At 44.2% G+C, this 18,896-nt stretch overlaps 1 protein-coding gene across 2 annotated transcripts in view; it reads left to right on the plus strand.

The window, feature by feature from the left end:
* The window catches only part of ITPR2 (inositol 1,4,5-trisphosphate receptor type 2), a 616,651-nt gene that overhangs the window by 447,512 nt on the left and 150,243 nt on the right, over positions 1-18,896 (plus strand). For both annotated transcript variants that reach the window (XM_038760705.1, XM_038760713.1), the window contains 2 exons: positions 13,244-13,339; positions 14,331-14,450. In XM_038760705.1, the coding sequence (XP_038616633.1) occupies positions 13,244-13,339; positions 14,331-14,450 (216 nt within the window). The remainder of the gene's footprint in view (positions 1-13,243; positions 13,340-14,330; positions 14,451-18,896) is intronic.

An 18,896-nucleotide genomic window follows, 5' to 3' on the forward strand; every position in this document is an offset into this window, starting at 1 on the left:
ATACAACATACTAGCTGAAGTGATGTTAAAATGTCAAGTGTATTTTGGGGAAATGTTACATTTCATCATGTTTTAGTAGATGCTTTCTACTAAAGATGCTCCTCATACCACTCTGCTTCCCCTCTCTACTTCAACTGGAACTTGATGCTCTTTATATTTTTGTTCACTGAAGCAGTTTGGCTTAGTGGATAGAGCCTGTGCCTGGGAGTCAGGGGATCTGGGTTCTAATGCCGGCTCCGCCACTCTGCTGTGTGACCTTGGGCAAATCAGTCAACTTCTCTGGGCCACAGTTCCTTCATCTGCCAAATGAGGATGAATACCGTGAGCCCCATATGGGACAGGGACTATGTCCAACCTGTTTTCTTTTATCTACCCCAGTACTTAGTACAGTGCCTGGCGCTGTACTAAGCTCTAGTAAGTGCTAGTAAGCGCTAAGAGCCAAGATTAAAACCCATGACCTCTGACTCCCAAGCCTGTGTTCTTTCCACTAAGCCACACTGCTTCTCTAGCCACGCTAGTAAACTAGTAAGTACTTAACAAATGCCATAAAAAATGACTTTTTCTTGCCATTTTTACTATAAATCATTTGTAGCCTGAAATCAGCTTCTTCCAAAACGTGGTCTTTACCTTCTTAGCAGCTCTTTTTTCTCCCATATTCCAATGTTCATTTTATTAAAGGTACTTGGTAGGCATTTACTGTGTGTTCTAAGTGATGGGGGCAGAGACAAGTTTATCAAGTTGGACACAGTCCCTGTTCCAGATGGGGCTCACAGTCTTAGTTGGAGGGAGGAAGATAGAATCCCAAGTTTACAGATGAGGTAACTGAGACACAGAGAAGTGAAGTGACTTGCCCAAGGTCACTCAGTGGCCAAGTGGCAGAGCCGGGATTAGGATGCAGATCCTCTGACTTTCGGGCCTGTGCTCTTCCCACTAAGCCACGCTGCTTATCAGAGGCACCTTTAACTCCTCACCCTGGGCTTCCAGGCTGTCCATCCCCTCGCCCCCTCCTACCTCACCTCCCTTCTCTCCTTCTACTGCCCAGCCCGCAACCTCCGCTCCTCCACCGCTAATCTCCTCACTGTACCTCGTTCTCGCCTGTCCCGCCGTCGACCCCCGGCCCACGTCATCCCCCGGGCCTGGAATGCCCTCCCTCTGCCCCTCCGCCAAGCTAGCTCTCTTCCTCCCTTCAAGGCCCTGCTGAGAGCTCACCTCCTCCAGGAAGCCTCCCCAGACTGAGCCCCTTCCTTCCTCTCCCCCTCGTCCCCCTCTCCATCCCCCCATCTTACCTCCTTCCCTTCCCCACAGCACTTGTATATATGTATATATGGTTGTACATATTTATTACTCTATTTATTTATTTATTTATTTTACTTGTCCATTTCTATCCTATTTATTTTATTTTGTTGGTATGTTTGGTTCTGTTCTCTGTCTCCCCCTTTTAGACTGTGAGCCCACTGTTAGGTAGGGACTGTCTCTATGTGTTGCCAATTTGTACTTCCCAAGCGCTTAGTACAGTGCTCTGCACATAGTAAGCGCTCAATAAATATGATTGATTGATTGATTGATTGATTTAACCAGAGGCCGGCAAGTATTGGCAGAGTGCTTTAGGGAAAGCAGCGTGGCTTAGTAGAAAGAGCCCAGGCTTGGGAGTCAGAGGTTGTGAATTCAAATCCCGGCTCCACCCCTGCTGTGTGACTTTGGGCAAATCACTTTTAATTTCTCTATGCCTCAATTTCCTCATCTGTAAAATGGGGATTAAATCTGTGAACCCCACGTGGGACAACCGGATGACCTTGTATCTCCCCCAGCACTTAGAACAGTGCTTGGCATACAGTAAGCCTTTAAGAAATACCACAATAATCATCATCATCTGGAGACAGGAGGACCTGAGTTCGGGTCCGACCTTGACCACCAGCCTGTTGTGTGACCTTGAGCAAGTCACTTAACCTCGTCGTACCTCAGTTTCCTCATCTGCACAATGGGCTAATAATGCCCATCTTTCTACCTACCTTGCGGGGTTGTAAGAGCTAGTCCATGAACTCCTTGTGGACAGGGATTGTGGGACTCTCCCAAGAGCCTAGTTCAGTGCTCTGCACACAGTATGCGCTCAATAAATATGATAGATCAATTAAGGGAAAAATGAGATAAGTACCATGAAAGTGCTCTGGGAATAAAAGCAGTATGGAAAAATCCAGGTTTTTTATTTTTGCCTTTAGTTGAATGTCAGTCATCAGTTGTCAGTCAGTCGTATATATTGAGCGCTTACTGTGTGCAGAGCACTGAATTAACAATAATAATAATAATAATAATGGCATTTGTTAAGTGCTTACTATGTGCCAAGCACTGTTCTAAGCGCTGAGGGGGATATAAGGTAATCAGATTGTCCCACGTGGGGCTCACAGTCTTAATCCCCATTTTACAGTTGAGGTAACTGAGGCACAGAGTAGTTAAGTGACTTGCCCAGAGTCACACAGCTGACAAGTGGCAGAGCTGGGATTAGAACCTCTGACTCCCAAGCCCGGGCTCTTTCCACTGAGCCACGCTGTACTAGGAGCTTGGGAATGTACAATATAACAGACACATTCCCTGCCCGTAATGAGTTCACAGTCTAGAGGGGAAGACAGACATTAAAATAAATGAATAAATGATGGATATGTACTGTGCTGTGGGGCTGGGAGGGGGAATGAATAAAGGGAGCAGGTTGGGGTGATGCAGAAGGGAGTGGAAGAAAAGGAAAAGAGGGCTTAGTCAGGGAAGGTCTCTTGGAGGAGGTGGGCCTTCACTAAGGCTTTGAAGGTGGGGAGAGTGATGGTCTGTCGGACATGAGGAAGGAGGGTGTTCCAGGCCAGAGGCAGGATGTGGGCAAGAGGTCGCTGGCAAGATAGCAGTGTGGCTCAGTGGAAAGAGCCCGGGCTTTGGAGTCAGAGGTCATGGGTTCGAATCCCGGCTCCGCCACGTGTCTGCTGTGTGGCCTTGGGCAAGTCACTTAACTTCTCGGGGCCTCAGTTCCCTCATCTGTAAAATGGGGATGATGACTGTGAGCCCCACACGGGACAACCTGATCACCTTGAATCCCCCCAGTGCTTAGAACAGTGCTTTGCACATAGTAAGCACTTAACAAATGCCATTAAAGAAAAAAAGATAGACTAGATGGAGGCCCAAAGAGAAGGTGAGCATTAGAGGAGTGAAGTGTGCAGGCTGGGTTGGAGTAAGAGACCAGCTATGTGAGGTAAGTGGGGGTAAGGTGATGGACTGCTTTAAAACCGAGGGTAAAGAGTTTCTGTCTGATGCAGAGGTGGGTGGGCAACCTCTGTAATTTTTTAGGAGTGGATTTGGAGAAGCAGCGTCGCTCAGTGGAAAGAGCACGGGCTTTAGAGTCAGAGGTCATGGGTTCAAATCCCAGCTCTGCCAATTGTCAGCTGTGTGACTTTGGGCAAGTCACTTAACTTCTCTCTGCCTCAGTTACCTCATCTGTAAAATGGGGATTAAGACTATGAGGCCCCCACCGTGGGACAACCTGATCACCTTGTAACCTCCCTAGTGCTTAGAACAGTGCTTTGTACATTGTAAGTGCTTAATAAATGCCATCATTATTATTAAGCGCTTAGTGCAGTACTCTGCACACAGGAAGCACTCAATAAATATGATTGAATGAATGAGTGGGGACGTTTTTATGGAAAAATGATCCAGGCAACCGAGTGAAGTATGGACTGGAGTGGGGAGAGACAGGACGCTAGGAAGTCAGTAATGAAGCTGATGCAGTAATCAAGGCAGGATAGGAGAAGCAATTGTATTAACGTAATAGCAGTTCGGACGGGGAGGAAAGGGTGGATTTTAGTGATGTGAGTGCCGAACTGTCAGGATTTGGTGATGGATTAAATATGGTGGATAGAGAAGCAGCGTGGCTCAGTGGAAAGAGCCCGGGCTTGGGAGTCAGAGGTCATGGGTTCTAATCCCAGCTCCGCCACTTGTCAGCTGTGTGACTTTGGGCAACTCACTTAACTTCACTGAGCCTCAGTTACCTCATCTGTAAAATGGGGATGAAGACTGTGAGCCCCACATGGGACAGTCTGATCACCTTGTAGCCCCCCCAGCGCTTAGAACAGTGCTTCGCACATAGTAAGCGCTTAACAAATGCCATCATTATTACATGTGGATTGAATGAGAGAGAGGAGCCAAGGGTAACACCAAGGTTATAGGCTTGTGCAACAGGAAGGATGGTATTTCCATCTACAGTAATGGGAAAACGAGGGGAAGACCAGGGTTTGGTTGGGAAGATAAGGAGTTCTATTTTAGACATGCTAAGTTTGAGGTCATGATGGGAAGCAGTCTTGAAGGCAGGAGGAAATGTGAGACTGCAGAGTGTGAGAGAGATCGGGGCTGGAGATGTAGTTTGGGGAATCATTGGCATAGAGATGGTAGTTGAAGCCATGGGAGCTAATGAGTTCTCCAAGAGAGTGGGTGTAGAAGGAGACTAGAAGGGGGCACAGAACTGAACCTTGAAGGACAGCCACAGTTAGGGAGGGGGAGGACGAAGTAGAGCCTGAGAAATAGATGGAGAATGAGTAGCTAGAGAGATAGGAGGAGAGTATCTAAGGCAGCTGAGAGGTTGAGGAGGATTAAGTTGGTCCAAGAGGCCCTTGGATTTTGCAAGAAGGAGATCATTGGTGAAGGGGATGGAAGCCAGATTGGAGAGGGTCAAGGAGAGAACTGGAGGGCAGGAATTTGAGTCAGCGGGTGTAGGTGATTCGGGTTTGGATAGGAGTTTAGGGAGGAACAGTAGGAGGGAGATGGGGCGTTAACTGGAGGGAGCCATGGAGTCAAGGGAGGCGTTTTTTAGGATAGGGAAGACATGGGCGTGTTTGAAAACGGTGGGGAAGAAGAAGCCATTGGAGAGTGAAAAGTTGAAAATGGTGGGTTGGGGGAAAGAAGGGAGTGGGCAAGTGTTTTAATAACAATAGTAATAATAATAATAATAATAATTATGGCATTTGTTAAGCACTTACTATGTGCAAAGCACTGTCCTAAGTGATGAGGGGATACAAGGTGATCAGGTTGTCCCACATGTGGCTCACAGTCTTCATCCCCATTTTACAGATGAGGTAACTGAGGCACAGAGAAGTTAAGTTGGCTTGCCCAAGGTCACACAGTAGACAAGTGGCAGCGTGGCTCAATGGAAAGAGCATGGGCTTTGGAGTCAGAGGTCATGGGTTCAAATCCCGGCTCAGCCACTTGTCAGCTGTGTGACTTTCGGCAAGTCACTTAACTTCTCTGTGCCTCAGTTACCGCGTCTGGAAAATGGGGATTAAGACCATGAGCCCCCTGTGGGACAACCTGATCACCTTGTAACCTCCCCAGTGCTTAGAACAGTGCTTTGCACATAGTAAGCACTAAATAAATGCCGTTAAAAAAAAAAGTGGCGGAGCCGGGATTGGAACCCTTGACCTTTGACTCTCAAGCCCGTGGCTCTTTCCACTGAGCCACGCTGTTTCTAAGGAGCTAAGGTGCGAAGTAATGGGGTCATTTGCACAGGTGGAGGGGGTGGATTTTAAGGGAAGGCAGGAGATTCCCCTCTGGAGATTCTGCTGGGAAAGCAGGGAGAGTTGAAGAAGGGGCAGGGGAGATTTTAGGGAGATCATGCCGGAGGGTATCAATTTTCTTATTAAAGTAGATGGCTGGCTCACTAGGGAAAATGGTTGGGGAGTAGGGGGGACAGGGCCTGGAGAAGGGAGTTAAACGTCTGGAATAACTGGCCGGGGAGGTGGCCATGGGTGTCAGTAAGGATGAAGAAGTAATTTTGCTGGACAGAGGAGAGGGAAGAATTTTTAAAACATCAGTAGGTGAAAACCGTCCTTGTAAAGTTGTAGGATAAGCCACAGATGCCATATTAAGCACTTAATACAGTGCTCTGCACACAGTAAGTGCTCAATAAATACGATTGATTGATTGATATAAGCAGAATCCCATATATGATTAAAATGGCACCAAATAATAATAATAATAATAATAATGATGGTATTTGTTAAGCGCTTACTATGTGCAAAGCACTGTTCTAAGCTCTGGGGGGGATACAAGGTGATGAGGTTGTCCCATGTGGGGCTCACGGTCTTAATCCCCATTTTACAGATGAGGTAACTGAGGCTCAGAGAAGTGAAGTGACTGGCCCAAGGTCACACAGCAGACATGTGGACTTTTATCTCAACTCGTTTACTTATGAATCTAATCTTTAAATCAGAATATCTTGTGATGTTCTCAGTATTTAAGCTTGTATGACGTATGAAAGACTTTAACTCTTATTTCAGGTCCATTGCTTGCACGTAGCTCTTTCCTTTTTATTGAATCTGTAAACGGCAAGTGTTGAACTAAAAAAAAAGTATGCCGTATTCTGTAGTACTTGGAGTTGTCAAAAATAGCACCTCGAATCACTGACCCTAACTCCAAAATAGCACTTTCTTCCAATACTTTTTATGGTATTTGTTAAAGCTTACTATCAATTCTAGACTGTGAGCCCGTTGTTGGGTAGGGACCGTCTCTATATGTTGCCAACTTGTACTTCCCAAACGCTTAGTACAGTGCTCTGCACACAGTAAGCGCTCAATAAATACGATTGAATGAATGAATTCTAGACTGTGAGCCCATTGTTGGGTAGGGACTGTCATATGTTGCCAACTTGTACTTCCCAAAAGCTTAGTACAGTGCTCTGCGCACAGTAAGTGCTCAATAAATACAATTGAATGAATGAATGAATCAATCGATCAATAGTATTTATTGAGTACTTACAATGTGGAGAGCACCATATTAAGAGCTTGGAAGAGTACAATACAACAGAATTAGCAGACACGTTCCCTGCCCACAACGAGCTTGTAGGCAATGTGCCAGGCACTGTGTTAAGCGCTGGGGTTGATACAAGCTAAGCAGATTGGACACAGTTCCTGTCCCACGTAGGGCTCACAGCCTTAATCCCCATTTTACAGATGAGGGAACTGAGGCATAGAGAAGTTAAGTGAATTGCCCAAGGCCATACAACAAATAAGTGCTGGATTCGAAGCCAGGTCTTCTGACAACGGGGCCTGTGTTCTTTCCACTAGATCCCACTGCTTCCATTTGCTCTTTTTGTATGTTTTAGGGGTTTTTTTATATGGTATTTGTTAAGCATTTACTATGTTCTAGGCACTGTACTGAGCACTGGGGTAGATACAAATTAATCGGGTTGGACTCAGTCCCTGTTTTCACAATGGGCTCACATTCTTAATCCCTAAAGACTTTACTATTGCTAATAATTTTAGCCATCTCTAAAAGGAACATAGGTTCTTGGAGAACAATCTAAGGATGATCACGGCGTGGAAAATACCAGTATTTGAGATTCTGACTTCCCATTCGTACCCAAACAGGGGGCAAAGCTAATGGCAAATTGAAAATATTTCATGGATTCTGCCTCCCTAACGGTGCAAACGATACCTGACTCATTACCCCAACTGACCTGAGGAAGGTTCATTCATTCATTCACTCAATCGTATTTATTGAGCACTTACTGTGTGCAGAGCACTGTACTAAGCGCTTGGAAAGTACAATCCGGCAACTTATAGAGACAGTCCCCACCCAACAACGGGCTCACAGTCTAGAAGGGGGAGACAGACAGCAAAACAGAACAAGTAGACAGGTGTCAATACCAAGAAGACAAATAGAATTATAGATATATACACGTCATTAATAAAATAAATAGAGTAGTAAATATGTCCAAATATACACAAGTGCCGTGGGGAGGGGACGGGGATAGGACAGAGGGAGGGAGAAGCAGAGGATAAAGGGGGGGCTCAGTCTGGGAGCCCCCAGTGTTTGCTGCTCTCTCGTTTCACAGTTAAGGCTTGGTAGGGGCGAAAAACATTAGGCAGAGCTTTTGGAAGTGGCATTTTGGATACGACAGGGATCCGGTCGTAAATGTTCATCATAAATTCACAGTTGCTCATCCTAAAGTCCATGCTTAGTGAGTACCGCAAAAAGAGTGATCTGAGCACTCAGACCTGCAATTTATTGGTCCGGGACTGATTCCGCCTGCCTTTAAACTCGTTGTGGGCGGAAAATGTGTCTCACAACGCTGTTATATTGTGTATTCTCCTAAGCGCTTAGTCTAATCTCGTCTCCACCACTTATCTACTGTGTGACCTTGGGCAAGTCTCTTAACTTCTCTGTGCCTCAGTTACCTCATCTGTAAAATGGGGATTGAGACTATGAGTCCCATGTGGGACATCCTGATTGCCTTGTATTTACCGCATCGCTTAGAACAGTGCTTGGCACATTGTAATCACTTAACAAACACCATCATTATTATGATCATTATTACAGTGCTGTCCAGACACTGTGCTCACTGAATAATAATGTGAATATTATGAATTGGAAATGACTCACTGGCACTTGATAGTAATAATAATAATAATAATATGAATATTATGAATTGGAAATGACTAGATGGCCCTTGATAGTAAATAATAATAATAATATGAATATTATGATCAATCAATCAATCGTATTTATTGAGCGCTTACTGTGTGCAAAGCACTGTACTAAGCACTTGAGAAGTACAAGTTGGCAACATATAGAGATAGTCCCTACCCAACAGTGGGCTCACAGTTTAAAAGGGGGAGACAGAGAACAAAACCAAACATACTAACAAAATGAAATAAATAGAATAGAATATATAGAATAAAATAAAATAAATAGAATATTATGAATTGGAAATGACTCGGCACTTGATCATAATAAATAATAATAATAATAATTGTGGTATTTGTTAAGCAGTTACTATGTACCAGGCACTATACTAAGTGGTGGTTTGGACAGAGCCCCTGTCCCAAATAGGGCTCACTGTCTTCATCCCCACTTTACAGATGAGGTAACTGAGGCCCAGAGAAGTTAAGTGACTTGCCCAAGGCCACACAGCAGACAGGTGGAAGAGCCTGGATAAGTACCCATGACTTTCTGACTCCTAAGGGCTCTATCCACTACGCCATGCTGCTTTCAGTAATAATAGTGGTGTTCATTAAGCGCTTACTATAAATACCATTTATTGATTGATTGATTGGTGATTGTCGATGGACACATTCTTTCCCATCCTCTTTTCTCCTCTTTTCCCCTCCCCTCCTTCTTGTCCTCTCAGCTCCCTCTTTCATCCTCTTTTCCCCTTCCTTCCTCTCTCTCCTTCCATCTTCCTTCTTCATTCATTCATTCAATCGTATTTATTGAGCGCATGCTGTGTTCAGAGCACTGTAGTAAGCGCTTAGGAAGTACAAGTTGGCAACATATAGAGATGGTCCCTACCCAACAATGGGCTCACAGTCTAAAACAAAACATGTGGACAGGTGTCAGGTCGTCAGAACAAATAGAAATAAAGCTAGATGCACATCATTAACAAAATAAATGGAATAGTAAATATGTACAAGTAAAATAAATAGAGTAATAAATCTATACACATATATGTACAGGTGCTGTGGGGAGGGGAAGGAGGTAGGGCGGGGGGGATGGGGAGGAGGAGAGGGAAAAGGGGGCTCAGTTTGGGGGCTTCTCACCGTCCTTCCCTTCCACCTTCCTTTTCTTCTTCTCATGGTCCTCTCTCCCTGTCCTGTAAGCCTTGTTCTTTTCCTCGCTGAGTTCCTCTTTCCTACCTCAGTGTCCCAAACCCATTCCACCATGGTGCAGTGAAAATCGGCTCTTCCAGTTACCTAGGAGAAGAAAGACATTAAAACCACATTTGCAGTGAGGACAAGCCACCCAACCACAAAGATAATAATAATAATAATAATGATAGCATTTATTAAGTGCTTACTATGTTCAAGGCACTGTTCTAAGCGCTAGGGAGGTTACAAGGGGATCAGGTTGTCCCCCGGGGGGCTCACAGTCTTCATCCCCATTTTATAGATGAGGTAACTGAGGCCCAGAGAAGTGAAGTGACTTGCCCAAAGTCACACAGCTGACAAGTGGTGGAGCCGGGATTTGAACCCATGACCTCTGACTCCAAAGCCCGGGCTCTTTCCACTGAGCCATGCTGCTTCTCTAATTGTACTTAAAGTACTTGAATAAAGGGAGCAAGTCAGGGTGACGCAGAAGGTAATGGGAGAAGAGAAAAGGAGGGTTTAGTTGGGAAACTTGTACTTCCTAAGCGCTCTTGTACTTCCCAAACGCTTAGTACAGTGCTCTGCACACAGTATGTGCTCAATAAATATGAATCAAAGTCATTTCTCAAAGGGGTCTATTCCCCAGCCACCCACTTTTGAGCCCATTCAAGACAGGGACCAAGCCTAGCTATCCAATTATCTGCTGTGTGCTCCACAGTTTAGCAATCATTCAATCATCATCATCATCATCAATCGTATTTATTGAGCGCTTACTGTGTGCAGAGCACTGTACTAAGCGCTTGGGAAGTACAAGTTGGTAACATATAGAGACAGTCCCTACCCAGCAGTGGGCTCACAGTCTAAAAGGGGCTTACAGTCTAATCATATTTATTGAGTGCTTACTGTGTGCGAAGCACTGTACTAAGTGCTTAACATGGTGTCTGACAAAGTATAGGCTTGATCAGTTTTTACTGCCATTATAATTCTTATCGATCATCACTTGGGGAAAGTCTTGAGCAGCACCACGGATGTTAAGTGTTTGTTTTCTTTCATGAGAACCCGGGCTGCCCCTTGTATAATAATAATAATTGTGGTATTTGTTCATCACTTACTGTGTGCCAGGCACTGTACTAAGCGCTGGAGGGGATACGAACAAATCCGTTTGGACCCAGTCCCCGTCCCATGTGGGGCTCACAGCCTTCATCCCCATTTTCCAGATGAGGTAATTGAGTCGCAGAGGAGTGAAGTGGCATGCCCAAGGTCACACAGCAGACAAGCGGCTGAGCCGGGATTAGAACCCATGACCTTCTGAATCCCAGGCTTGGGCTCTATCCACTAGACCGTGCTGCTTCTCTAATGAGTTTTGAGTACAGGTTTTCTGTCTTCTTGTGCTGATTTTGGAGGAGCAGCATGGCTCAGTGGAAAGAGCCTGGGCTTTGGAGTCAGAGGTCATGGGTTCAAATCCCGGCTCCGCCAATTGTCAGCTGGGTGACTTTGGGCAAGTCACTTAACTTCTCTGGGCCTCAGTTCCCTCATCTGTAAAATGGGGATGAAGACTGTGAGCCCCCCGTGGGACAACCTGATCACCTTGTAACCTCCCCAGCGCTTAGAACAATGTTTTGCACATAGTAAGTGCTTAATAAATGCCATCATTATTATTATTATTATTATTATTTCCAGTACCTCGTTGTGGGCGGGGAATATATCTATTATTGTTGTATTGTACTCTCCCAAGTGCTTAGTACAGTGCTCTGCCCACAGTATGCGCTCAATATATACAATTGAATGAATTGAATGAATCCAAGTTTCCCGATGGGTTCTACCAAATGACACCGACATCCTGCTTTATGTCCACTTCCGTTAGGAGGAACAACGAGGAAAGAAAGGAAGGTTTTGAGGTTACAGTTCATTCTTGGAGGAAAAAGCTACTCTCCTAGAGGTTCCTCTTAATTTTCTGTGTCCATTAAAGAAAATAAAGCAGCCCAAATTGGCACACGGTTTCCTAATCTTGCTTTTAGTGGAATCTACATGATTTTTGGACCAGAGTTGACACCTGTCTACTGGTTTTGTTTTGTTGTCTGTCTCCCACTTCTAGACTGTGAGCCCGTTGTTGGGTAGGGACCGTACGATGCCGACTTGTACTTCCCAAGCGCTTAGTACAGTGCTCTGCACACAGTAAGCCCTCAATAAATATGATTGATGAGTACATATCTATTCTATTTATTTTATTTTGTTAGTATGTTTGGTTTTGTTCTCTGTCTCCCCCTTTTAGACTGTGAGCCCACTGTTGCGTAGGGACTGTCTCTATATGTTGCCAATTTGTACTTCCCAAGCGCTTAGTACAGTGCTCTGCACATAGTAAGCGCTCAATAAATACGATTGATGATGATGATTATGATGAATGAATGAATGTTCCAACCATAGTAGTAAGAGGGGTTTCTTTCAGAACCTGTGAAATAAATGAAAGCAGCCTTTCAATGCCCGCTGTATTACCTTGGGCAAGTCATTTAACTTTGAGCCTCAGTTTTCTCAGCTGCATAATGGGGAGAAGTTCTCCCTCCCGCTTAGACTGTGAGCCCCATGTGGGGCAAGGACTGTGTCCCAAGTACAGTGCTCTGCACACAGTAAGTGCTCAATAAATACGATTGAATGAATCTTGTTATCTACCCTGCCAGTGCTTAGTTCAGTGCTCAGCATTTAATAAGTGCTTAACAAAATACCATTACTATTGTTATTATGAATACTACTATTAATATTATTGTTATGAGTATTATTGTTTTCATTATCCTTTGTTTACTCAGCTTTCAAGTGTGAGATGTATTAACCTAATTCATTCAAGTGTTGTGAGATGAAATTGCTCATTTTAAAAATTCCTTTGATAAATGTTAATGTGAGGAATACGTGTGTAGACAGAAACACCTAGAAGAAAAATAAAGAAAATACCGAAGCCAACTTCCTGTCCCGTTATCAGCCAATCCGAGGTATTTATTGAGCACTTACTGTGTGCAGATCACTATACTAAGCATCTGAGAAAATATCGTTATACACAGTAGACATTCATCCACAGCCAGGCTGAGAAAGCAACACCATTTTAGTAAAAAGAGACATCTTATTCTTTATGTTATCCTATGAGTTAAAGAATAAGAAGTGGGCTTCCTCTGAGTTAAATATGTATTTCATTTGAAAATGATTCACCAGTCAATGTAAATCTTCTAGGAAAAAGAGCAATTGCATGGTATAATAAACCTTTCCCCCAAACATATTATGATTATTCACTCTACTGCCCTGATAAAATGACATTGCAAAAATGCTGAATTAGAAAGTATGAATGGAAAAGAGGATTTCATTTGGTATGTGCATGACATAAGGCCAATTTTATGTTTGAATCATATTTTCTCCAATATGTAAAGCACTTCATCCTATAGATCACATTTTTTTTCCAGTTTTACATTGTGTTAATCTTCAAGTAAAAGGCTCTATGTTGAAAATGCCAGTAGGATAAAAGAAACTAGCAGTTTCAGATTCAATTCACTAAAGCAAAAATATGGGTTTAGTAATCTCAATGAAAAGAAATGTAGGATTGTTAATCCATGAAATGGTTTTTAAATTTGCATTGCCTTGTTCTGTATCTCTAGAACAATGCCTCCAAGCTTCTGCTGGCTATTATGGAAAGCCGACATGACAGCGAGAATGCAGAGAGAATTCTATTTAACATGAGACCAAGAGAATTGGTAAGAAAACTTTTGAATATCTCTGTTGGTATTACTGGGGATTATTATTGGTAATATCTGTGAAATATGTACATTTTGGAAAGATGTCTGCTGAAGTCAAATGGTGACATTGGACTGCCATGGTATGTGATTTCAGGACAGTACTTTTTGCACAAAACTCTTTTAAAAGCACAGGCTTGTGTGATTTCAGTCTTTATGACTTCATTATTTTTATCCACTCCAAGCACTTTCCTCTTATTGTTTCCTAACCAAATTATCATGCACCACTAAACTGTCTTCACAAGCTTTTTGTGTGTCGTCAGGAAAGCAAACAAGCCTCAGTGTATTTGATAGCACACTGCAGAAAAGGTAAGAAAAAATATCGCTCCCCCCGCCACCGACCTCTATTTCAATTGGGCCATTTTTGTGAAGACGAAATAGAAGGGAAAAGGAAACAGACGGTTTTCCTGAACAGTTTTTAGAAAATGGAAATTTGCAAGATTCTCGATCTGTTGGAAACAATCAGAAGAGAGTGATTCCTTCTTTGTACAACTTTTTGTTTCCTTGTTCAGTAGACTATAATAGCCCCCATCCTTAGGGTAGCCTGCAGATATCAGGGCTTTCCTGAGGCACTGTTGGAGTGAATTACCTCAGAAAATGGTCACTGAGTTAGAGGAAGCTGTTGAAAGGCTGCGGTCTGCCCATCTGTCAGTGATCATTGACAGAAAGAACTAACCTTCCTATTAATGGGTTTTCTGGGCCCTCAACTTTCCAAGGGGACCCAGGGAAAGGCAACATTTTAAAAGTGAAGAGAAGGAAAGCCTGAAAGCGAGACATTTTTGGTCGATCTAATCTACACAATCATTTTCACGCCAAGATCACTTTTGCTGGTAATACACTTTGGGACAATTTGCCAATTTTAATTTTTCCCATTCCTGAAGAGTAGGCCTTAATACGCTCCACCTGCAGAATAGTGGCCGACTCGCTTTCTCAATCTTGCTTCTCCTGAAAGGTGGATGTAATGAAGAACGCATATAACCAGGGCTGGGAATGTGACCAGGAGGAAGACAGTGGAGATGATGGAGTTTCACCAAAGGACGTGGGGCATAATATCTACATTCTGGCTCACCAGGTATCGTTCTGCCTGGTTTTTTTCACCTTTGGCAACCCTAGGAATGTTTTAGGTGGTTAAGAAGGGGTTTAGGTGTGAAGGGAGGCAGCGAGGCCTAGTGAAAAGAGCATGGGCCTGAGCATCAGGATGACCAGATTTTGGTCCCGGCTCTGCCACTGACCTGCTGTGCGTGGCACTTAACCTTCTTGGGCCTCAGTTTGCTCATCTGCAGAATGGGGACAAGATGCTAGTTCTCCCTCTATCTTAGACTGCAAATAATAATAATAATCATGGTACTTGTTAAGCACTTGCTACGTGCCAGGCATTGTTCTAATCGCTGGGGTGGTTACGGGCAATTCTGGTTGGACACAGTCCCTGTCCCATGCGGGGCTCATAGCCTCAATCCCCATTTTACAGATGAGGTAACTGAGGCACAGAGAAGCAAAGTGACTTGCCCAAGGTCACACAGCAGACAAGTGACCCACGTGTTACAGGGACTGTGTCCACTCCGATTACTTTTTGTCTTCAATCAATCAATCAATCATATTTATTGAGCGCTTACTGTGTGCAGAGCACTGTACTAAGCGCTTGGGAAGTTCAAGTTGGCAACATGTAGAGACAGTCCCTACCCAACAGTGGGCTCACAGTCTGGAAGGGACTGTGCACAACAAGCACTTAATTATTCTAGACTGTGAGCCCACTGTTCAAAGCGCTGGGGAGGATACGAGGTGATTAGGTTGTCCCATGTTGGGCTCACAGTCTTAATCCACATTTTTACAGATGAGGTAACTGAGGCACAGCAAAGTTAAGTGACTTTCCCAAAGTCACACAGCTGACAAGCGGTGGAGCTGGGATTTGTACCTATGACCTCTGCCTCCCAAGCCTGTGCTTTTTCCACTGAGCCATGCTGCTTCTCTAAGCAGTGCCTGGCATATAGTAAGCACTTAACAAATTCCATTTAAAAAGCTTTCTCAATCAATCAAGAGTGTTTATTGAGTGCCTACTATAAGCAATGTACTGTATTAAGGATTTGGGGATTGAAAAATGCCAAGGTCTCCTTTGACTCAGGCCTCAGTGAAAACTGAAAGAGATGAATTAGAAATCAGAAAAAAGGTGAACCATTCATTCATTCATTCAATCGTATTTATTGAGCGCTTACTGTGTTCAGAGCACTGTACTAAGCGCTTGGGAAAGTACAAGTAGGCAACATATAGAGACGGTCCCTACCCAACAGTGAGCTCACAGTCTAGAAGATAAATAGATAAACAGCCTAGAAGATAGAAGTCTAGAACCAAAATAGAGCACCAGAAGCGGATAATAACCAAAATAGAGCACCAGAAGTGGGTAATAATAATGGCATTTAGTAAGCGCTTACTATGTGCAAAGCACTGTTCTAAGCACTGGGGAGGTTACAATCAATCGTATTTATTGAGCGCTTACTGTGTGCAGAGCACTGTACTAAGCGCTTGGGAAGTACAAGTTGGCAACATATAGAGACGGTCCCTACCCAACAGTGGGCTCACAGTCTAGAAGGGGGAGGATGGGGGGCTCAAAGTCTTAATCCCCATTTTACAGATGAGGTAACTGAGGCGCAGAGAAGTTAAGTGACTTGCCCAGAGTCACACAGCTGACAATTGGTGGAGTTGGGATTTGAACCCATGACCTCCGACTCCAAAGCCCATGCTCTTTCCACTGAGCCACGCTGCTTCTCTGATCATTTCCAGCTACCAGGCAAGCTACTAGTGAAGTATTTTGAGGATAGAAGAAATGAAAGCTGGCATTGGAAAAGAGACAGGTTAATAATAAAGGGAGAGAGTGAAGTCTGAGAGGAAGGGGAATTAAGAGACAGGAAGGATAGGGTCAAACAAGCAAGAGATGGTCAGAGGCTAGGTGTAAGAGGAAGTTCAAAATTCAACAATGGTAGTTGTGGTATTTGTTAAGCACTGATGATGTACCTATCACTCAACCATCTTGCCCTCTCCTACCTGACCTCCCTGATTTCCTATGCTATCCCAGCCCACAGCCTCTTCTAGACTGGGAGCCCACTGTTGGGTAGGGACCGTCTCTATGTGTTGCCAACTTGTACTTCCCAAGCGCTTAGTCCAGTGCTCTGCACACAGTAAGCGCTCAAGAAATACGATTGAAAGGATGAATGAATGAACATGTCACTCCTCTAATTCCAACCTACTCACTGTACCTCCATCTCATCTATCTTACCGCCGACCTCTCACCCACATCAGTCAATCAATCATATTTATTGAGTGCTTACTGTGTGCAGAGCACTGTAGTAAGCGCTTGGGAAGTACAAGTTGGCAACATATAGAGACAGTCCCTACCCAACAGTGGGCACATCCTGCCTCTGGGCTGGAATGCCCTGCCCTCCCTCCTCACATCCAACAGAAGGTCACGCTCCCCACCTTCAAAGCCTTACTGAAGGCACGTCTCCTCTAAAAGAAGCAGCGTGGCTCAGTGGAAAGAGCCCGGGCTTTGGAGTCAGAGGTCTTGGGTTCAAATGCCGACTCCACCAATTGTCAGCTGTGTGACTCTGGGCAAGTTACTTAACTTCTCTGCGCCTCAGTTACCTCATCTGTAAAATGGGGATTAAGACTTTGAGCCCCCCATGGGACAACCTGATCACCTTGTAACCTCCCCAGCGCTTAGAACAGTGCTTTGCACATAGTAAGCACTTAACAAATGCCATAAAAAAGACCTTCCCCCACTAAGCCCTCCCATTATAAATGCCATTATAATAAGTGCCATTAATAAGCACTTACTGTGTGCAGAGCACTGTACTAAGTGCTTGGGAGAGTACAATCCAACAATATAACAGACATAGAGAAGCAGCATGGCTCAGTGGAAAGAGCATGGGCTTTGGAGTCAGAGGTCATGAGTTCAAATCCCGGCTCCGCCAATTGTCAGCCGTGTGACTTTGGGCAGGTCACTTCACTTCTCTGGGCCTCAGTTACCTCATCTGTAAAATGGGGATTAAGACTGTGAGCCACCCGAGGGACAACGTGATCAACTTGCAATCTCCCCAGCGCTTAGAACAGTGCTTTGCACATAGTAAGCGCTTAATAAATGCCATAAAAAAAGACCTTTCCTCACTAAGCCCTCCCATCTTCTTCTCCTGCTCGCTTCTGTGTCACCCTTGCACTTGGATTTGCTCTCTTCATCCACCCCTCCCTTAGCCCCACAGCATTTATGTACATATCCGTAATTTGTCGATTTATATCAATGTCAGTTTCCCCCTCTAGGCTGTAAGTTCACTGGGAGCGGGGAATATGTCTACCAACTCTGTTGTAGTGTCTGAAGTGCTTAGTACAGTACTCTGCACAGAGTAAGCACTCAGTAAATACAATTGATTAATTTATTGATTGATCGATTGCCAAGCTCTGGACGAAATACTGGGGTAGATATAGTGAGCCCGTTGTTGGGTAGGGACCGTCTCCATATGTTGCTAACTTGTACTTCCCAAGCGCTTAGTACAGTGCTCTGCACACAGTAAGCACTCAATAAATACGATTGAATGAATGAATGAATATAGTATATTAGGATCAGACGCAAACCCTTTCTCACATGGAGCTTATGCTGTAAGTAGGAGGGAAAACAGCTATTTTATTTCCACTGAACAGATGAGGTAAGTAACTTCTTCTCTAGACTGGAAGCTCATGGGAGCAGGGACTATAATAATGATGGCATTTATTAAGCACTTATTATGTGCAAAGCACTGTTCTGGGCACTGGGGAGGTTACAAAGTGATCAAGTTGTCCCAAGGGTGGCTCACAGTCTTAATCCCCAATTTACAGATGAGGTAACTGAGGCCCAGAGAAGTTAAGTGCCTTGCCCAAAGTCACACAGCTGACTAATTGGCAGAGCCGGGGTTTGAACTCATGACCTCTGACTCCAAAGCCCATGCTCTTTCCACTGAGCCACGCTTCTTCTCTGTGTCTGTTATATTGTTGGATTGACCTCTCCCAAGCACTTAGTACAGTGCTCTGCACCCAGTAAGTGCTTAATAATAATAATTAAGGCATTTGTTAAGTGCTTACTATGTGACAAGAACTGTTTTAAACCCAGGGGTAGATACAAGGTAATGAGGTTAGAAACAGTCCCAGTACCCCATTTTAGAGATGAAGTAACTGAAGTAAAATAGTTTGTTTTGTTGCCTTTCTCCCCGCTTCTAGATTGTGAGCCCATTGGGTAGGGATTGTCTCTATTTGTTACCAAATTGTACTTTCCAAGCTCTTAGTACAGTGCTCTGCACACAGTAAGCGCTCAATAAATATGATTAAATGAATGAATGAGGCCCAGAAAAGTGAAGTGACTGTCCCAAGGTCACACAGCAGCAGACAAGTGGCAGAACTGCGATTAGAAACCAAGTCTCCTGACTCCCAAACCCTGGCTCTTGCGACTAGGCCATGTTGCTGCGATTGCCTGACTGGCAGAGAAATGAAGTGACTCGCTTAA

Source organism: Tachyglossus aculeatus, chromosome 2 (genome assembly GCF_015852505.1).
Source record: "Tachyglossus aculeatus isolate mTacAcu1 chromosome 2, mTacAcu1.pri, whole genome shotgun sequence".
Lineage (NCBI taxonomy): Eukaryota > Metazoa > Chordata > Mammalia > Monotremata > Tachyglossidae > Tachyglossus > Tachyglossus aculeatus.